The sequence below is a fragment of the Vespa mandarinia genome, chromosome 6 (genome assembly GCF_050613455.1).
Source record: "Vespa mandarinia isolate Hongniang chromosome 6, ASM5061345v1, whole genome shotgun sequence".
NCBI lineage: Eukaryota > Metazoa > Arthropoda > Insecta > Hymenoptera > Vespidae > Vespa > Vespa mandarinia.
In genome coordinates, this window is record NC_140815.1 from 5,471,869 (window position 1) to 5,493,509 (window position 21,641).

Genomic DNA, 21,641 nt, shown 5'->3' on the forward strand with positions numbered 1-21,641 from the left:
ACGATATAAATAATGCAACGTTACAATGATTAATATGAATTTATCGATCATTAAATAAAACAGATTTTGGCATTTGGCTGGTACGGACAGACCGATTTTCTTAGATTTCTTCGAGATAAATGAAATTGATTTTTTCTTAAATTTTTCCAGAAGATCAATTGCCAAGAAAAATAATTTTACATATGGATGAAAAGTAAGTCTTCGTTGAGAACTCTGCTAATTGACCAATTACTCCTCGATGGGTCTTGTTTTTGAATTGTCGACGAAATTTATGAGAAAGAATTCGGAAAACGCAGGTAAAAATATACAAATTTTTCTTTTGAGATGAAATTTTAATCGACATAAAATTTCAATTACGTATAAATATGATAATTCGTTCGTTAGGATAAAATGATAATACTATAATCGGATGAAAATAATGATGTAGAAATTTGAAATTATAAGAAATCCGATTACGCATAAACACGTCATTTTCTACGAATAGAACAAACCGTACGATGTAAGTACAAATGTACGTACATATAAACATAAAAAATTAAAGACATCGTACATTACACATTTAAAATGTTTAATTGTAAAGATTCGCCGAAATCTATTGAAAAATAAACTCTTATTTCGATTCTTTATTCGACTCGAGTCAATTGCAATTTAAATAAAACTGATTCTAATCTAATCAATATCTTGACTTGTTCAATTTGCAGATGCGCCTATCGTCACTCTCAAAATGGGTTCTTCCCTGGATCCGAAGCGCATTAAAGAGGGCGACGGCGTTTACTTCGAGTGCACCGTCAGGTCCAATCCTAGAGCCTATAAACTAACTTGGTTTCATGAGGTAAGAATCAATCGATCTTAAAACGACAACTATATATTATATAGAACTCATTCCTTTTATCCTTTTTAAAAATGTTCATACATTTGGAAAATTACAAATTGCAACTTCTACGAAATACCTACATATATTCAGGATTTGATGCTATTATTTTTTTTAAATATTTCACTTACGTCCCTTTTACAATAGACGCGTATGAAATCGATGACACAATGCCTATTAAAAAATAAATCGTTACTTGTTGCAAATAGTGCGATAATTGTGACAGAAAATTTCTTTAAAATATCATAAATGTCGTTCGGAATAGTATCTTTCTCGAAGGATTAGTGTGACCAACTAACCTGACACAGTTTTCCTATTTAGTTTCGTTTTGTCCCGAGGCTGTTCACGCGACGCAAGATCGCTGGAGCCGAGGTGACAGCGTAGGGCCCGTGGAGAGAACACAAGAGGACCTAGTTCGCGTTGTCGGAAAGCTCAGAGAGAAAGAGAAAGAGAGAGGATGAGAATAGGAAAAGACTAGGCGGATGCTACGTAGGATTTCGCCAATCCTCCCAGGAAGCGTACTGATTCGGACTAGGAAATGATGGAAAGCATAATCCTCCTTAAGAGGCTTAACACGACGATCCTCGAGTGACCGAAGATAACGGCGGAGCTTTTCAAGTGCTAGGTACCGAGCTTTTTTTGAATACTTGAACAACAGCAAGGTGCAATAGGGAAATCCTAGAAAGATTCTGACCGCCTTTTCTCTCTCTCTCTCTCTTTCTCTCTCTCTCTCTCTTTTTCTCTCTTTCGTTATCGCTCCTTCTCGTTTTACCGCTTTCTTCACCGTACGGCACTATCCCATCATTCGTCGTGAAATAAAACTTTTAGAATAAGAGAGAGAAAGAGAAAGAAGAAAGAATAGAGAGTATTATCGATTCACTCTTCTCTACTTTTCCGTCGATTCTTTGAAGTACATTGGGTAGTACCTTTTAATCTCGTAAGAGCGCAAATGCATCTTGCCTAAAAGTAACACGTCAGAATCGTTGATGCGACCAAAAAGAAATTTTCCAGTCGGAAAGTGCATGCACATACAATTACATGTTCCTTTAATCGTTATTTTTCAATAAAAAAAGAAAAAAAAAATATTACGGATTATTACAGAAGAAAGTTCAGTCCACTTAGTCGTTTAACTGTACCTACGAATGAAAAGATCGTATTTTAATTTACCATACTACTATATTGCTAGACGAAATTCAACGTAGTCCGACCTTAAAGTCATTCATAATAATAAAAGCTTTTTCTTTTATTACATCGATGTAATCGAAAAACTGCTTCTCTTTCTGTTGTCTGTAAATATGTATAATATACTACATACTTTATCCGTGAAAGGAATAACATCTTGCAATAACAATTAATTTATTTTTTTTCTTTTTTTTTTTCATAACTACGTAAATTCAATACGGTAAATTCAATTTACAACTAAATAATTATTTCTCATGCGAATCACATTAATGTAAATGCAAAATATAAATTGTTGCATTTTTTTTTTTTTTGGAATCGTACGGTAATGAAAAAACTGTATTTTCGAATGCGTCGATGAAGTTTTAATTAATGCCCTGGTCTTAATTTAATAACAGAGTCATACCGGAATATAATATTACTCTAATTTCATAGACTATCATAAAGCATAGCACGAGTCATGGATTTCTCGGTAATATTATGAACGTTACTATAACGAAAAAAATATACGAATAAAAGGATTTCGCATGATTCGCTTGGTATACTTTCCAACAATATTACATTAAATTTACATATTTTCCATAACTTTACATATAATAACAAATCATCTTTTAGCTTGCGAATAATCGAAATTATGATTCGTTGATAGGTTATTTATAATAAACTCGTAAATACACGATTTATAACTCGAAGATGCATAATTCACAATTCAGACGCAAAAATAGGGCATAGGTAGATATCTTATATATAAATACTATAATACAGATAAACATGTGTGTATGCTAGTCTCGAGAAAGTCAGAAGAAAAGAACCGAGATCGCAGACAGCCACATGCATACAAGGAGCACGTGCCGCGCGTATATTCCAAGCTTTTTCATAGCTGGAAGACATGAACCCGGTAGGTCTATTATCGCTCCGACAGGGAATACGAATATTTAATACCAAATATTCTCCGATACGCGACGGCTCTAGATAACTTTCCAGGCATCATCTCTGCCTTATTTCTTATGTTGTATTAAAGTAAAAATAAACACAGTGAGTACTAAGAAGTAAAGCAAAAAAAAAAGAAAAAACTCACCAACAAATAAAACCTTAATATGCATATGTATATATTTGCATACAATGAAATTGCACATGAATATAAAAATTTATTCGGTTTAATCAATTTGTTACAACAGTCAAAAAAGATTAAGACTAGATATCGAAATGTTTTCTAAACGAACAGATAGGAAGAAATAATTAGTTTACTTCTAAATAATATATAATAAAGATATTTTATTGAAAATATCTTTCTTTGTCTTAGCATTCCATACGAAACCCAAGCCCTATGTCTTGGAAATTTTTGTTAAATAAAAGTATAAATAGTGAAAAATAAAAATATAAAGTTCAAATGTATACACATATTGAAGCTAAAATTCAAACTGTTCTACTTGCTCCGTTAGCAAGAATTCAAGTTTCTGTAAACTCCTCGATACCAAATATAAACGAATATACTGTACTCGTTAGATACTTATAAAACAACACGAAAGTTTGTGGCCGCTACAGTGAGTGCGTGTGAGCACTTTCGAGTAGATAGAACGATACTTGGCCTTATGTGCGTTCGTTTCATCGTTCTTCGAGAGTACACCTTATTTGATCCGACACGATCTTAGTCGTTCCTATTGTATGTGCCAACCAAATTTAGCGACTACTCTGCTTCCCTCTGCTCGACGTACTTTGCAAATAATACTTAGAGCTCCGCCAACTCGTCGACGAAAGAGGAAGATATATATATATATATATATATATATATATATATATATATATATATAGAAGAACATATAGAAAGAGAGAAAGAGAGAGAGAAAGAGAGAGAGAGAGAGAATATATTCACGTAGAAAATTCAGATCCTTGCTCGACATGAAACTTTCTCGAACGAACCTCGAGACACCCAAGATTCTCGCCCTCACTCGTATTTACGAGCCGCAAAGAGTAACTCAATTTTCGACGTGAATTAACCAACACGTTTTTCTTGACGTTTTCGTTTCTCCACGACAGAGAACTTCCTTTGTATGATTATTACTTTCTAGAATCGTAATATTTTCTTCTTTTACTGTCGAAAATCCATAATAACGTAATCTGTATTGACCTAAAATTCTTAGAAAGCTCTATGTCGAATAATTTTGTTCTCCCAAAATATCTAAACTTTAATTAAGATAGTTGTAACAATTTTTACCTAACAAATAAACGACGCTCCGATCTACTTCACATTTGCCAATTTGCTTCGAGAAAAGACTACAACGTTCATTTCAAAAATTTTTACTTTTCTAATGTATGCCTGTATTACGAGATATTATCGTAAATATAAATTTACGGGAAATAACGACGGAACAATGAAAATGAAGAAACAAAAAAATAAAAAATTCAACGATACAAAAATCTTCATACAAAGATGAAAACTTGAAGAAGTTACGACCCTTGTAAGAGTCATAGAAAAGGGATTATTAGATATCACCATAAAACAATCTTTTCACATCGTATCCATCAACGTCAAAAACTTGAAAAGAGCGCAATCCAGATTTAAACTCAATCTCTGTCGTTAAAAAAGTTCTCTCGTTTCAATCGCATTATTTTTCATTTGATCTGTAAATCTTTTTCATTACTTTTAGAAATTATAATGTCGCTATTGTGTATACAGATATCCATATACAATAAATGTTGCTTGAGTTAGGAAGAGACAAAACTAATGTATCTACTGACACTACGTGTCTATGTGTGTCAGTATAAGGACATCAAATGGACACGTTGAATGTTGTACAAGACATAGAATGAAGGACGAGACATTACTCGAGTTAGTACATCGTAAATTCTCTTTGTCCTGCCATTTCCGTCGAAACGACGACGACGACGACGACGACGACGATGACAAAGTCAATGTATAACAAGCCGTGATTCCTTCCTCGAGTACGCTCGTCACTTTCGTTGATCAGAAAGCAACTCCGCCGAATACAAAGTTGAACGTTAACTTAGTTACTCGATAAAACTATTGACACACCTTTTACATATATATATATATATATATATATATATATATATATATAAAATACATAAATGAATCACTTTTGCTTTACCCTCTTTCTCTTCTCTCTCTCTCTCTCTCTCTCTCTCTCTCTCTTTCTCTCCCTCTTTTCGATATTGATTAAAAAGTATGATGTTAAAAAAATTATTTGAATAATCGAAGGCAAAAAATTTTGATTCGTATGTTAAAAAAGAATAAAATCAAAAATGAGCAGAGAAGTTTCACAATTTGTAGTTTGATGGATGGTAATAAATCGGAGATATTCTAATACGAATAAAATATGCAATATACGAAATATTTCAAGAAATACTTTGCGTAACAACGGAATCTTAGAGAAAAAAATAAAAAAAAAAGAACTATAATAACTTGTAAATTAGAATGCATAAGAAATAAATCAGGGAGAAGAAAAGATGCTGGAAAGTGTCATATAGTTAGTAATAGAGAAATTACAGAGAAGAAAGATATGCCGAAGGTTACGTTAACTTTTCCAAGTTACTTCATCCAGAGAATTAACTTTTCGAACTAACCGTTCGCGACCAGAGAGCGTCAACCGCCGAGAATCGAATCGCCGCTCAACTCGACTTTCCTTCTACTCCCTTGTGCCTTACCCGACGAATAAAGACTCATCTCACGCTATTATTCGTCTACCACATATCGTAAAATTACTTTTAAATTACGCCGAACCTGCCATTGAAAAAACAAATTATAAAATTCTTTTGGCTATGAATACTAGAAAAGTTGCGAGACAAGTTTGAGTATTGTAGTCCGCAAACAAACATTATGAAGTTTTCATTAAAACAAAAAAAAAAAAAAAAACAACAAAAATGGACTATTGTATTACTTTTAACGAAGTACACATTTCTGGTATATATGTATACGTACGTATATCCAATCTTCCTCTTTTTATTACACAACATATTGTTATTCTTTGTACGTCATTTTATTAATCCCCTCTTTTTCTTTTATTTTACCTTAACGATGAAACGACAACAAAATCTAATGCGCAGTTCTTTGACGTCCTCAATATTTTTTGGTTGTTTATTTAGGAGGAAGAACTCCATCACGACGTTACCGCCGGCATAGTGCTTTCAGACCATTCTCTGGTACTTCAAAGCATAACACGAGAATCCGCTGGGAAGTACACCTGTATGGCTACCAATCTCGAAGGTCAAGAGAGTTCTAACGTCGTCAATCTAGAGGTTATGTGTGAGTATGTTTATCGTACTCATTATTTTTATAATTCCCCGTCTTTCGACCTTTCTTTACGATCAAATATTATCAATAAAGAAAAAGGTAGATGAACGAAATGTTTCTTATGAAAACTTTAGTATCGTATTGATCTATAAATATAACGCTGCTACACGTAATGCTTTTCACCGATTCGATTTTGCGATAAAACATGATTCAGAAAAAAAAATAAAATTACTGTCCCTCATAAATCGATTAAATGTTCGAATATAACTAAATACGAATATGTAATAAATAAGTGTGAAAGTAATAAATTCATGATGGAAATGATCGTAGATTTTCGACTTACGTTTACGACACACATAAGCCACAAAAGCTCGATGATACAATCAACGTCGCACTTAATCTATTGTTTGAACTTAATCTTCTCTTCTTTCTTTTCTTTTTCTCTTTCTTCTCTCTTTGCCGTCGAATCACTCCGATCTCCTTTCGTTCTTCCATTGTTAAATACACGTTTCACACTGCACGATTACTTGCTGTAAAACTTAAAATTGATCAAAATACGTCTTTTATACATAATTTTCATTGAAGGTAACGAACAAAACGACATGTATAACGCACGGGAATCTTATATAGAAAATTGTTATTATAAATTATTCTGTAAGAATATTAGAGAGAATTAAACGTGAAAATAATCGATTAAAATATCACTGATATAATAATACATAATAAAATCACTTTGATAAAAGATATACGCAAATACATAGAACGAAACGAAAAACACAACTGATCCGTACGGCTGCTGGCTAACGACTGTTTAAAAGTCATCTCAAGCTTGTTGATATTATGTTCCTTCCAAGATCCTCCCGAGTGTATGTTTACAAAATTCTAATAACATTGGTTCTATTATATCGAACGACCCCAGCCATTCATACATATTATAAACAGAAAGGAGAAATAAAATACTTCATTCCACTTTAGTCTCACCGATCTGTAAGCACGTGTTAAACTTTGGAGGTTGGAGATATCAAAACGCCACGCCACCGCCTTTTAATGTTCCGGAAGACGTGCATGGTGCCTTGAAGCACGAAACCATAAGCTTAGTCTGCGAGGTTGAAGCGAATCCAACGACGGTGACCTTCCACTGGACATTCAACAGCAGCGGAGATCTGAACGACATTCCGTCCACGAAATATACTAGCGAGAGTACGATAAGCAGACTGAATTACACTCCGTCAACGGATATGGACTATGGGACGCTCGGATGCTGGGCAAGCAACGTCGTTGGCCAATCTAAGCAACCTTGCCTGTATCAGGTTATAGCAGCAGGTTCGTGCAAGTTTAATCCTATTTCCTACCTCATCCTACCTTTCCTACACATTGGTCCTTTCCATCCACCAGCATGTTTCTCCCGAAATTCGTCTAGTTAAGTTCTCGAAATAGAAACAACATCGACAAGGTATCGTCCTTCTTATCGTCAGAAAATACCTATCTTATATATCTAATATTAGTCACCAAATAGTTAAGTACGTCTTTTCTCGTTCAATTTTATTATCATTTCCTATGACAGTGTCTATCTTACATATATTTTTAGATTTAAATAGGATTTTAGATTTGATTGCAACAAATGCAACATAAAATCAGCTTTCGAGATAATTTATTGTTTCTCCGGAAGCTCGCGTCAATGTACATCGATATGAAATTTATGTACGCGTTTTATTCTAAGCGCGTTACGTTTTCGAGCTAACTGTTTGACGATTATAAAAAAAAAAAAGAATTCCATTCTCTTCTTCGAGACTCTTAAACGAGAGATTAAAAGAAAAATCCGTCGTATCCATCGGAGTGAGAAAGCGAAAAACACCTCGGTGCATTGCGCCCGAGCGCCCATGATCGTGCAAAACTTTTCCACGTCGCGCCTCCTGGTGCGTGCGTATTTGTGAAAATTTAATGAAAACCATAATTGAATATGTTCATTACGTACCGAAGAGAGGCAATGGAGACAGGCGATGCTGAAAACGTAAAACTATTGTCCAAAGGTATCATAGTACCGACATACGTATCGAGTGTACCGAACTTTTGCTGCTTCCGTGCGAATTCGCTACTAGATGCTTTTGTCCAAATCACCACGGGAACGATCCAGACTCGACTCGGTCGAATATTTCGCCGCGTCGACTTGACTCAAGTACTCCCTGGATCCCACCCTTCCTTCTATGTGCTGCTTGCGGTAATTGGACACATAATTTATTTTACACGAAGGGCCAATGTATTTCTTATGTAATTACCGGACAGCACTTTTTTGCTCCCGCTTGCTCTCTTCTCGTAACCTTCCCTGCTTTCTTCGCACTCCTCATTTTTTTATCTACGTTCTATCGTCGTACACTGACAATATCTCCGTATATTTATTTACGTAAAGCAATAGGAAACGTTCGTTCATTGGTAATTAAATCGTTAAACGAAACGACGATGCATGCCAACGGCGGCGAATGAAAACGAACGAATGTTATCCCTTTTTATCTTCGAATTTTTTTCAAATCTTCGAGATGATCTCATTTATTTGTCTCTTCATAATTTGATTGAAAATTTAAATGAACGTAAAATAATACACCGATATTACAATTGCTTTTATTTACGTATATGTTCGTATATGTTAGTGACAATTAATGCTAAGCGTACTGTCAATAATGAATTGGATAATTATGATGCAGAATCGTAATTTTATACGTTCGCTTATAGGTTCCAAATAACGTTGCACTTTTCCCCTGTGCAATAATACGAAGTTACGCGGTTCGCCGAGCAATAGTTGCCGTTCTTCATATAGCAGGCACTGTTTGCCTCTTCCGGTTTTCCATTTTTCGCTCGTATCGATTGTTTCGTCGAGAAGGATTATTATTCGAAAAAGAGAATTTTCTGCAACACATATTGAAGTATCTACGTCTCGTGGGTTCAACATTTCCATTTATTCCGTTAATGACGAACACATTTATTTCCGCGTATGTTCTAAATAAAACGTTCTAGTTGCAAACTTGATATCGAAATAATTCTTTCTTTTGACAAATTGTTTCAAAGGTGAAAAGTACTATTAATATATTTAATGTATATATATATATATATATATATACATATTGACATGTTAATTTCTTTGATAAAAAAAGCTTGTTTACTTCGCAGGCAGACCTTACCCGTTGCAAAATTGTACCGCCTACAATCAAAGCGACTCGTGGATAAAGATATCCTGCGTGGAGGGTTACGACGGCGGACTACCCCAAAAGTTTGTTGCCATTGTGGACAAGCAAAGGTTCGAATCGCTGAATCCTATATGGGAACTGAAGCTTCACAAACCAACAACTGTTGCCCTTTATGCAGTGAACGTGAAAGGTTCGAGCGACCCAGTCATCATGGAAGGAGTCGCATTGAAAGGCGTAGCGAAATATACCGGTGCGTGAGTATCGCTAACGCGAATTAAATTCTAAAAGATTACGAGAGAAGATCAAAACGAAAAAAAGAAGAAGAGAAACGAAAAATATTGCGAACCGTCCGCTCAGAATTAAATTACGATGCAATTCTATGAGTCGTCTTTCCACCGTAGCCTTTCAGAATCTTCTAACGCGATAATAAGGATTTTCCACGCCCTCTGAATCCTTGCTAGAGTATTTGCCATAATATATTCTTCTCACATTCTTTTTCCATCTTCGTAGGAAAGAAAAGAAAAACAACTAATATTTATTTCGTCGTATTTCTTTATAACAAATATTAATTAGTTTTGATATCTCGAACATTATTTATTATAGTTTCCACAATTTATCAAACTATTAAGTTTATTTGAATCATTTCCGAATCGTAACAAAATCATGAATCGTTATTTCATTCTGTTTCATTCATTATAGAATAATCAATGGTCAGTTGAATATTAGTCAATTTTATAAATGAAATACACAAAAGAAAGGTTTTTCTTTAATAACACGATAGAATAGTATATATAGAATAGTATAGAAATTATAATAAATGAAAAAATTCGTTTTATTTTATAAATAACATAGACATACATATATATATATATGCAATTAAAATCGTACTATAGTCTATTGAATGAATGAATTTATAGAAATATCATGGAAACATAATAGACGTTAACTATGGCCTATTTATCAATTTTCAAAGGGTCTCATGATACAAATTTGGGAAAAACTATTAACGATATCTAAACGTATGTCTTGATTTATTTGATTTTCAAATACAATTAAACTGTACAATTAAACTGATAAAATAACTATTATCAATAAAAAAAATTTGCTCCTACTCAAATACGCACGATATACGAGTTCATATTATATATTCTCAATTAACAGTTAGGAGTCATAAAAAAGTTTTATCTTTTCAGCACTTATAAAGCACGAAAGTGCGACATTTGGAAGCACGGAAAACGGCCGCTAGTTTCAATCCTTTGAGGCAACATGTTTCTGCAGAATGATACAGGAAAGAGAAAAAGAGAGAGAGAGAAAGAGAGAGAAAGAGAGAGAGAATGATCGAAACAATATTAACGTACCATCTGCCACTTGGTCGTTTAAAAAAAAAAAGCTTTTTGCGATCGTTCCAGTTCGAAAGCTTCGCTTTTCATCACGTCATCGAAATGCACATATGTATACATGTAGATGTAGTATAAAATCACGATACCGGAACTGTAGACCACATAAATTTTTACAATCGTCGACGTGATCGTACCCAATCAAAGCGAACGCGAATCTAATCGCGAACGTTGGGTCATTAGCATTAGATCATATACATCGAACGAAACTATTTGCGATGATTTATCAATCTATACGTTGATTGTCTATCAGATCGACATCGGTTATCGCACCACCATTGTATTTTGTGTATCCATAATTCTATCCCAAATTAAATAAACGTTTTTCCGCATGCGATCGTTACGGTAGAACTCAAAAGCTTTCCATAGATTTACTGTGCGATAATACCGGAATCGAGCGAATCGTAGCTTTCCCACCGGAGGGGAGTCACCCTTTCCCCTTCCTCCTCCTATTCTGTTCACTGCGAAAGCAATTTTACACTTTGCCGCGAGTGAAATAACCGTGGAATAACACAGCCGAAAGGTCCGCCGCGAAATCCTATTTTTTAACGAACATCCGTGGGAAGGAAATAAACGGAATTATCGGAATGCAAATGATCTCTCGGCCGAACAGTTCCGGCGTATAGCCAAATACGCATAGAAATAGAGAAGAGAGAGAGAGGTCAGCCTTGGGTCAGGTCAGGATACGATGGTGGCGGTACCCGTTTCATGGTGAAACATGAAACGGTGTGCCTCTACAGAAGCCGGAAACAAGCCTCAAAATTTATGAGCTATTATTATGCATTCTGTTTTCTCTCGTCCGCGGTGGTCCGTCCTTTCGTCTGCTTTCTCTCTCTCTCTCTCTCTCTCTCTCTTTCTCACTCTCTCTCTCTCTCTCTTTCCCTCTCTTTCTCTCTTTCTCTTTCCTCCCTTACGTCATCCACCCCTCCTTTCCATACGTCGTCGTCGTCCGTACGTTCTCCAATAAACGTGCCGGACCGAGCTACTATTTTCGTGCACCGAAAATTTTCGTCACCTTCGTTAATCTTCCTCCGTGACAGAGGATCGCGCACGGGCGCGCTTATGCGCGTCCATTAATAAAGGAGAGAAGAGCTCTTGATAGGCGAAAAGCGCGAACGACGAATCATTACGCTCTTTCGTAAGCTTTCCCCTCTATCTTCTTTCGTCCAGCGTTCCGTACCATACTCCTTCCAAAATTATTAACGATAGTATTACCTCTCGCGATACATCCCCGATGAGATTTTAATGAAAAACAAATTAATTTTCGTTTAATCTTTTCAAATTCTTCCTCTTCCAACGTTCCTTTTTTCTTGTTTTTTACTCTCACATATTTTATTCATTGTATTTAGCGTCGGAAGACAGAAATTGCGAGATACCTAAAAGTTCAGGAAAAACTTTCCATTATTATTTATCGTACGATATAACGTAAAAATTTAATTCATATTATCAAAGCTCTTTGCATTGTTCCATAGGATAGAAATTATTTGTTTTTCAACGAAAGGACGATTAATGAATACCTTTAACGATTATCGTTTATTCAATTAATAAATACGGACATATCGTTTATCGTTAGGGCGTTTTCTTCGAATGAATAAAACGATTCATTTATTCGAAATTTTGACAAATCATTTCGTAATGTCGACGACACGAAGTAAGTATTTCAACTTGTAAAATTTCATTTTAAACCAGGGAAGACAGTCGAACGTCATCTAGGAATTTCATTAAACCGTCTAGGACGGTTAGAGATGGTTCCAGTAGAGTACTGCTGAGTAAAACCTTGCTGAGTAGAATGGTAGACAAATAGAATGAAAGGAAAACCAAAAGATTAGAAAAATAAAAGACAATTGAACGAATTGAAAGAATATTCGATATCCATGGAAAATTTTCCAAAATACCTATTGCCCCGTAGAATTAATAGAATTGCGAGATAAAGATTTGAGGTGTCATTTTATGATTTACTAAAATACTGTCTTAATTAAAAATAAATTATACGTTCTAGCCATTGACGGTTGTGGTCTCACACATTAACATGTATACGTATATATATATATATATATATATATATGTATGTGTGTGTGTGTGTGTGTGTATGGATTTACATATATACATTGAGTTAACGCAGTTCGAATCGCATCTATCAACTGCACCAACTACTTACCAGACAAAGCGAACAAGGAAATTAGAATCCAAGAGACGGAGAGAAAGAGAGAAAGAGAGGGAGGGAGAGAGAGAAAGAGAAAGAGGAGAGACGTATATCTCTTGAAGCAATTCAAACCTAACCATAGCTCGTGCAAGGAAAGCTTAAATGGAACGCTCGGTTACTTCTATCCCCAGGCTTTGCCCATATAACAGATCGTTGAAATAAGAAAACGATTCGTGTTGGTGACCGGAGAAAGTAACGGATATATGGTCAAATAAGACGATCTTTCTTGCACAAGCATAGGTTAGAGAAGATGGAAGATGATAGTTTACGAAGTTTTAAAGTACGAAGAACGATCGATTCAGACATCTGTAAAATAAAAATTACACTCATATTCAAACTCGAGAAATCATCTGTCTCTAGATATTCCGTTTAAATATATCAACTTTATTTCTTTCGATGGTTGCATCTTGATCTTTTTTTTTATTTTATCTTAAAATAACGGACTACTCTGTGAAAAGCTTAGTGGTGTTACAAAATAGAAATACACGGATATCTAGATACCGTATTCTTCTCACTTTCTTTTTTCTTTTTTCTTTCTCTTTTTTCTTTTTCCTTTTATTTTTCTTTTCGATCCTTCTTTTATTGTTTCTCCTGCGAAATATTGAAAGTATCGTTTTACTTCGACAAATGAAAAGAAAAAATTCTGAGAGACTAAATTCGTCGAAGGACAAAAGCAAATTGATTATTTGCGAATGGAACTTGTCAAAATATCGTTTACAGGCGAATCGGTTTCTTCGGTCGACATGTCACCAATTTTGATCGGGCTAGGCGGTACGGCAACCGGGTTGGGTCTAATCGTAACCGGCGTCCTGATGGCTCTTTGGAGAAGACACGCGGCGACACCCACAAAACCAAAACCACTTCAACAATCTAGCATTGCGACTTTTACAAGCAAAGCCGAAGAAGAGGATGGAAATCCTGATCTTATACCAACAACGGCCTTATCACATCATTTAACAGGTAATTTTTTATCTTCTCGATATTCGTCTTATTCGAATAGAAATGAAAAACTGTTATCAAAAGATTTCTTCAGATAATCAAAAAATTATATAGTCAGAAATAATAACATCGATAAGTTTTTTCGATACAATTTCAGATAGAAAAATTCCAATTTGTGGCTCTTTGCCACGACGACCTCGACAATTGGAAGGACGAGAGATGTCGCACGATGTCTTAGAAGACTCAACTTACTCTCGAACATCGCCTAGTGTAAGTAATCGAATTTTTATTGTGATTATTGTCGACGTTGTATTCGTTAATCATTTCTCTTCCTTTTTCTATTATATCTTATATATGTAAAATGTTAAAACAAAAACAAAGATAAAAAATAAAATAAATTCTATATTACAAAATTTTACATTAATTACATTACTTTACATTAATAACATATTGCAACAATATGTGTCTACATCTTCAATTGGTTTGTCGATTCGTAATTTTAAAAATAATTTAAATTCACTTTAAAATTAAGCATTTTAATTATTATAAGTGAATCTCTAGAAATAATAGCTTTATAAACCTATAATCTATCTTATTTCCAGACGTTCTATAGTCTTCAAAGGCCACATCGTTATCCCGAAAGTATGAGAAATACGGCGATACAGGAGAGCTGCATTTAAGAAGAAAATCTCAAAAGAATTGGACATTAAATAACAATATGGTTTGAAGATCCTGCCAAAAGACGAGCAGCAAAATACGAATCTTTCGTACGAAGCCCGATCATCGAATCACGTCCAGCAGGGTAAACGGTTTTTCTGATTTATAAATGGATTCCGGAGGAAAAGAAGCGACGAGAGATGGAGACATGTGGAAAATGCCAAATCATGCTTACGCCATGTTGTACACGTTCGACCATACGAAAACATTTATAACCATTCACTATGCATTTGTAAATATTGTATATAAATAAAAACACATCAATTTCGTGTTACGTTCGAGAAACATACATCCAATAAACCCAATTTATCGTTGCCGGGAACAAAATTTTATTCCTTAAAATTGTATACTCTTTATAAATATATGTATATATATATATATATACATATGTATATGTGTGCATATATACAATATATATATATATAGGAATATTAAAATGTTTATAAAATATGATCAAGAGTAATGCTATATGCGTACGAATATGTTCAAGATCGAACGTAAAAGACTTTAACAAATGTTTCAAGAGTAAATCATTATCTATAGAGAAAGCACTATCGTACAACGAAAAATATAATTTAAGTAACCAAACGTTTCATACTCGTAGAAAGATTCCACAGTTGTCACCGCTAAAATGTGGGACGAAAAAAGTACGAGATTTATCTTGGCCTCCTTTCGTAACGATTTTTGTTTTAGGGCGCGTAAATCTTCGCATTGTTAGATAGACATATTTTGTGATAGATCGTGGCGTACTCTTCAATTCCTCTTCCACGATATCTCGACCTCCTTATTTTTTTCCTATTTCTTCAGTATTTCTAATAAATTGCTTATCAAAAATGCAAATTGTTCCTAAGCACATAAAATACTTTGACCGGAATATAATATGATATTTGAACTTTTGGCCGACTTTTTTTTGCCACTTTTTTAAATGCTAAAAAAGCATACTTACGTACTTCCAATCATTATTTCAAACATTTCGAACTCGTTAGTAAACTTTTATAAAAAAAACTTTTATAACGATAAATCGGTTCGCATTCTAAAATGAAAACAGCAAAAAGAATTTGAGACAATTTGCAAATGAAAAATATTAAAAAATATATATTGTTAACGAAAATCGATTTTTCGCAAGAGATTCGTTATATATATTTAATGGTTTTTTACCAACGCGGAACGTCTAAATAGAAACAAATAGGGAATCTATCTAATTTCAAAATGATATATAAAATATATACATAGTTACATTTATTAGATAGACTCATAAGTCATAGATATGTAGATACTTGGAGGTATCGTGCACGATATCGAGCGATAAAAGAGAGAAGAGCAGAGAGAAGAGCAGAGAGAAGTAGCGGATGGTAAATGGCTGAGAAAAAGGATCTTACTCGTGGAGTTTTACCTAAGAGCTACGTGCAGACGTACCGAGAATCCCCTTAACGTCTTCGCAGGTTGAAACTTTTATGATTTCACGTTCGAGCACGTCCGTTTACGATCCACGAGTAGAAACGAACGAGCATGGAATTTCTATGTAGAACTGCAACACTGTGGCTGCTTTGCTGGGTGCATACCCTCGTCCAAACCGCACGAGATTCTTACCTATTTTCGGGAAATCAAGCAGCTGATTTAACCGCCAACCGAAAATCTCGACTCATTCTATAGACCTTTCCGTATACCTACTCGAAAATACCGAATAAAGCAGCGAACATTAGAAAAATATTGCCTTTCTCAAATTCTCGAATAACCGCTTTCGAATTAAACTTTGCTTTTTCGTTTAATATCTTACTTCACACGAATTAGCATGCTTTTTATTTTCGTATCTCATCTTCTCGGTTTTTTGCTCTAAAAAAAATTAAAAATTAAACAAAAATATAATGTGCGTTTTTTATTGCTTTAATCTTATTATCGATACAATATAATGTTAAAGTTCTAAATACAAGTTATTCTATATAAGCGCTTATTTAAAATTATTCTCCTTTCTGATATAGCCTCAAACCAATGATAATGAGATACAAGATAATATATAATATTTAATTGATACATATGAAAATCTTCTACTCGTATAAAATCTAAAAATTTTGATACATGAAATTTATACAAAAGATCAGAAATTTCGATGATTATTTCCGAAAATCGAAACATTTACACGATTTAATAGTACTCTATATTGATAATAAAAAACATATACCATTAGACCAAATTTTTGCCATCTTATTTTATATATGTCAATAATTATTGATAATTTAGGATTGTGGGAGCATAAAAAAAATAATACAAAAATTACCGTATTATAAGAACATAAAAAAAAAATAAGATAGCATTATCGACACGGTAAACAAAATTGACCAATTTATTATTTATTATTTATTATTTCTTACCAACCGAGTAAATGACAGGTGATAATATAAATTTCTTTACCAACAGAGTAAACATTCTAGTAATAATAGATCCTTGCTTTACTGTCGTGCCGTTGATTATAGAATCCATTTTTGTCGATCGAACTAATGTCCAAAATAATTTCTATTTTACCGACCGCATAGAATTTGAGGAATAGTACATACCAGTTTTATCGTCCGATCAGTATATATCGAGATTATATATTTGTTTCATTGACTGTCTATACTTGTCATTAGGCTATACCTAAGAACCGTAGCAATAGAATTTCAGTAAGGCGAATGTCTATATTTTTGGTACTGCAATGTATGGACGACCAATTGTGCAACGCGTTTGTTTGAAACATTACTATTACGCCTTATGAAAAATGTGTATTGCCAACATAACTAATCAATATACCGCATTTTATGTTGCTACACTGTCAACATGAAAGATTCATAAAAAGATCATAACCTATAAATTAATTTGTGGTGTTTATTAAACTGGAAATAAAAATAATGTCATTGTTTCCTGCTTATTCAAATGAAAACGTAATTGAATCACCAAATAGCAATGTTTCACAACAATTGCAAAAAGGTAAACTTTCTTAAACCATTATCGACATTCTTTTCCTGTAAAACCAAAATTCTAATTTATTTATTTATCATATTTATAATATCAGATAATACATCAACAAATTGGTTATCAAATTCAAGTTTTCAAACATATTTACAATCGCAAACACTTGTAGTAGATATTTCTTCAGACAATTCGTCAGATAATGATTTCTCTACTTCCACGGATGTTCCTATTTCTAATACATCTTCTCACGAAAATAAACATTCCTATTATAATTCCATTAAATTGGTTAAATCACGTACAAGTGAGGAAAGAAAAAAAACATCTAAACATACAAAAAAACGTAAGAAAGAACGAAAATCTAGTAGTAAAAAGAAAAACAAATATGAATATGAACGAGATGTAGCAAATGTATATTTTGAAGACAAACATCGAGATAGAGGAAACAGTACAGTAAATACATTATGTTCTAGAGCAAGACCATATTATAATGTCGGACAAAAATATCTTGGTTTTGTCTCCTATAAACAAATTAAAAAAAATATTTATCAAAGATATCATGCGTATAACATTGATCTACCAGAAAAAACAAAAAAGAATGATTTAATAATTAAAAGAGAAATCGCCAAAGATACAACAATAAATAAAAATGAAGAAATTCCATCTTGGTGTACAAATTTAGAAGAAGAGCAAACATTAAAAACACGAGAATATAATGAAAAATTATTGGAAAATCCTAAAAACATAAAACTATGGTTGGAATACATTGAGTTTCAGGTAATTTATTTATTAAAAAGATAATATTATTAAAAATTAATTGTAATACAATTTTTTTATATCTTACAAATAGGATACTCTGACTAAATTTCAAAAACATCAGTTAGCTAAGAATATTCAACGTTCTACAGTTTTAAGGAAGTTATCAATAGTTGAAAAAGCTTTAGAAAAAAATTCAGATTGTATAGAATTATTAAAATTAAAATTGCGCTTTATGGAAGAAATATCACCTGCTGACGAATTTTCAAAAGAAATGGAAACATTAGTTAACAAGGACACAGGAAATGTTATTCTATGGCAAGCTTTAATAATGGCTACACAAGGTTCAGTAGCAATGTGCACTGTCCCTAAAGTTTTAGATTTATATACAAAATGTTTTTGTATATTAAGACAACGATCTCGGACAAATCCGCGCATTTATGATGAACGATTATTAGGTAGTATTTTTAATTATTTTTGCTAATATTTTAATTTTTATATACCATTTTTTCTAAACTACTTTCATTATTGTAATACTAGAAATGCTATACCAGTGCTTAGTTTTCTTGAGACATACTGGTTTGTGGGAACAAATGTGGGAAACAATACGTTTAAATCTAATATTAAATCTCAATCTGAATAGAGATAGTTTGGTTTTTAAAAAAATTATAGATGAAAAAAAACTAAGTAAGTTGATTTATTTTTATATTAGACTTATAATTATAACATTAATTTATTCAAATATAATGTGATTTTATAAATATTTTCAGTTGGAATGGAAGAGGTGGTATTAATGTCAAGATTGCCATTAAATCAACTATGGTTGAGAACAGAATCATTAAGAGAAAATTGTCATTGGATCAGTGTTAGTAAAGAGGAATTAGAATTAGTTGGGGATTCTCGTAGGTTTGTTATACCAGAAGATGTTGCCGATTTTGTACATCCAATAATTAGTCGTGATTCGAATTTTCGTATGGCAATTTATAGTCTCTTAGTTTTAAAAATACCGCTATTACCAACAAGAAATTGCATCTTGAAGGTAAACTGAATCATAATTTTAGATTGAAGTATAATTTCTAATGTCTTCATATGAATTTTTATACATATAGAATTTAGGTCTAAAAGAATTTGCATGGGGTGTGGATTCTTCAGAAGTATTATTTCCATTTGCATATCCGATAGTAGGTGAAATGGCTGGTCATAAAAAAAGGAAAGCATTAATGCATGGGATACTTGAAGGACATTTAACTTCTGGGCCTCAGTATCTTAAATTTCATCCTGCACAAGAACCATACTTAGATTTTATACGTGAAACATTTCATACAATTGCTGATAATTTACCAAATCTTGAGCGCAATAATATATATGTATGGTGGTTGAGATTTGAAAGATTACTTGTTTTTCTTAACAAAGATGAGCCTTTGAAATATGATAATAAGTGAGTTAATAAAAATGAAATAATTTCTAATCTAATAATAATGAAATATACCTTACATTTTATACTACGAATATATGAATATTTTCTTTGCAGGGGAAAAAAATTGAAATCTATATTGAAGGAATTTTTAAAAAAAGATGTAAATAGAAATAACTTACATTTTTATAAAGAATATGCTTTAATAGAAAGAGAAATGGGTAGATTTGAAAGCTGTATTAATATTTTAGAAACGGCTATTCAATCTAATTGTACTTGTCCGTCTATGATATCAGATCATGAAGAAAAAGCTGCTTTATTTAACTTGTATAGGACACTTTTTGAAACTTTATTAAATACTGAAACATATAAAGAAGCACACAAAGAAAAGATATTAAATGTCATTAAGCATATGGTACCAGGATCAACTGATACTCAATTATTACTTGTTGAGAAATACTTAAGAGATTGTGTCAACAATTTTTTAAAGACAGAACCAATGAATAAAGATATAGATACGTTTTTTTTACCAAATTTGGATTGTGACGTCATTGTATGTTATACATTATTTTTATATGTAAAAAATAATAATATTGAAGAAATTATTAATATATACAAATGTTGTATAGAACATTGCAAAGAATCCCACTTACAGGTATAAATTTAATTTTGTTCTATTATTGTTCCCTTGTTCTTTTATTGTTATTATTGTAATACTTTTTATTTATTGCAGGAAATGATATATGAAAGTGAACTTGTAATTTTACAATTACATTATGAAAACTTTCCAGATCTGGATAATAATTTGAATAAAATATTACATGATATGTTAGAATTATATCCAGATAATTTTTATGCACTATCGATTTATGCCCATAAACAGGTAAGTTTGAAAACTTGCAAATCAATGTAAAATTTAATGTTCTAGTATCTATATTTTAAGCAACAGATATTTTTATAGAGTGAATTACCAAGTTGGAAAATTAACAATACAAAATCCGAGTTTTCAGTTTGGAAAGCATTATCCTTGTGTTTAGCTGGACGTAAACGAACTCATTTTTTAATGCAACTTGATCATGATGCAGCTTGTGCATCACGTAACAAATTATTGTCACTTCATAGAATATTTGCAAGGTTTCTCTTAAAAAATTTCTTTAAAAAATTATATAATCTTATTTATACATTAATTTATAATTATTATACTTCTTTGTTTTTAAGAACACCAGAAATAAGATATTGCCCACTTTTATGGAGAATATATATGCTTCTTCTTCGAGAACATAATTTATGCGAGAAAAAAGGAGAAGAAGTTTATCATGAAAGTGTAGCATTATGTCCTTGGGCAAGAAGTATTTATATTGATGCGGCTGAAGTTGCACCACAATTATTAACACAAATTCAAGATGTGATACGTGAAAAAGAATTACGAATGCATGTTACACCAGAAGAATTAAATATTTTGCGTGGTCATTTATAAAAAATAGTTATTTATGTACAATTTGTTTCTAAATATAAATGTTTTTTTTTACGAATATATGTGTATATAATGTAAATAATATCAAAAATAATTTCATAAACAAATGTAAATAAATATTAATATCACAAAACTGGTACCAGAGTAAAATACACTAATATTTAAACAATAGCAGATTCGTTTATACATTACGCAAGAAACTTTAAACAATTTTAATTTCAAATTATCATACTTTAAAATATTCAACACGTGGAAAAATAGCCTTTTGTTAAATAAACATAAAAGCTATTTTTCTTAATTATAACGACAACCGAGTC

At 32.6% G+C, this 21,641-nt stretch overlaps 2 protein-coding genes across 4 annotated transcripts in view; both read left to right on the forward strand.

Moving 5' to 3' along the window:
- Positions 1-14,959, forward strand: part of LOC118440972 (MAM domain-containing glycosylphosphatidylinositol anchor protein 1) — a 125,577-nt gene extending 110,618 nt beyond the window's left edge. For 2 of the 3 annotated variants that reach the window (XM_035864755.2, XM_035864754.2), the window contains exons 9-15: positions 702-832; positions 6,155-6,314; positions 7,278-7,625; positions 9,465-9,731; positions 13,802-14,041; positions 14,178-14,290; positions 14,623-14,959. In XM_035864755.2, the coding sequence (XP_035720648.1) occupies positions 702-832; positions 6,155-6,314; positions 7,278-7,625; positions 9,465-9,731; positions 13,802-14,041; positions 14,178-14,290; positions 14,623-14,700 (1,337 nt within the window). In that variant the 3' untranslated portion in view covers positions 14,701-14,959. Of the gene's footprint in view, positions 1-701; positions 833-6,154; positions 6,315-7,277; positions 7,626-9,464; positions 9,732-13,801; positions 14,042-14,157; positions 14,291-14,622 lie in introns of all 3 variants that reach the window. The other variant, XM_085657674.1, reaches the window with a different exon arrangement.
- A 2,328-nt stretch (positions 14,960-17,287) lies between these two features.
- Positions 17,288-21,410, forward strand: LOC118440880 (nuclear exosome regulator NRDE2). The gene is made up of 10 exons (XM_035864566.2): positions 17,288-17,698; positions 17,784-18,457; positions 18,531-18,894; positions 18,977-19,123; positions 19,207-19,475; positions 19,546-19,874; positions 19,968-20,505; positions 20,584-20,733; positions 20,812-20,984; positions 21,069-21,410. The coding sequence occupies exons 1-10, from the start codon at positions 17,620-17,622 to the stop codon at positions 21,325-21,327; spliced, it is 2,982 nt and encodes a 993-aa protein (XP_035720459.2). The 5' UTR covers positions 17,288-17,619; the 3' UTR covers positions 21,328-21,410.
- The last annotated feature ends 231 nt before the right edge of the window (positions 21,411-21,641 follow it).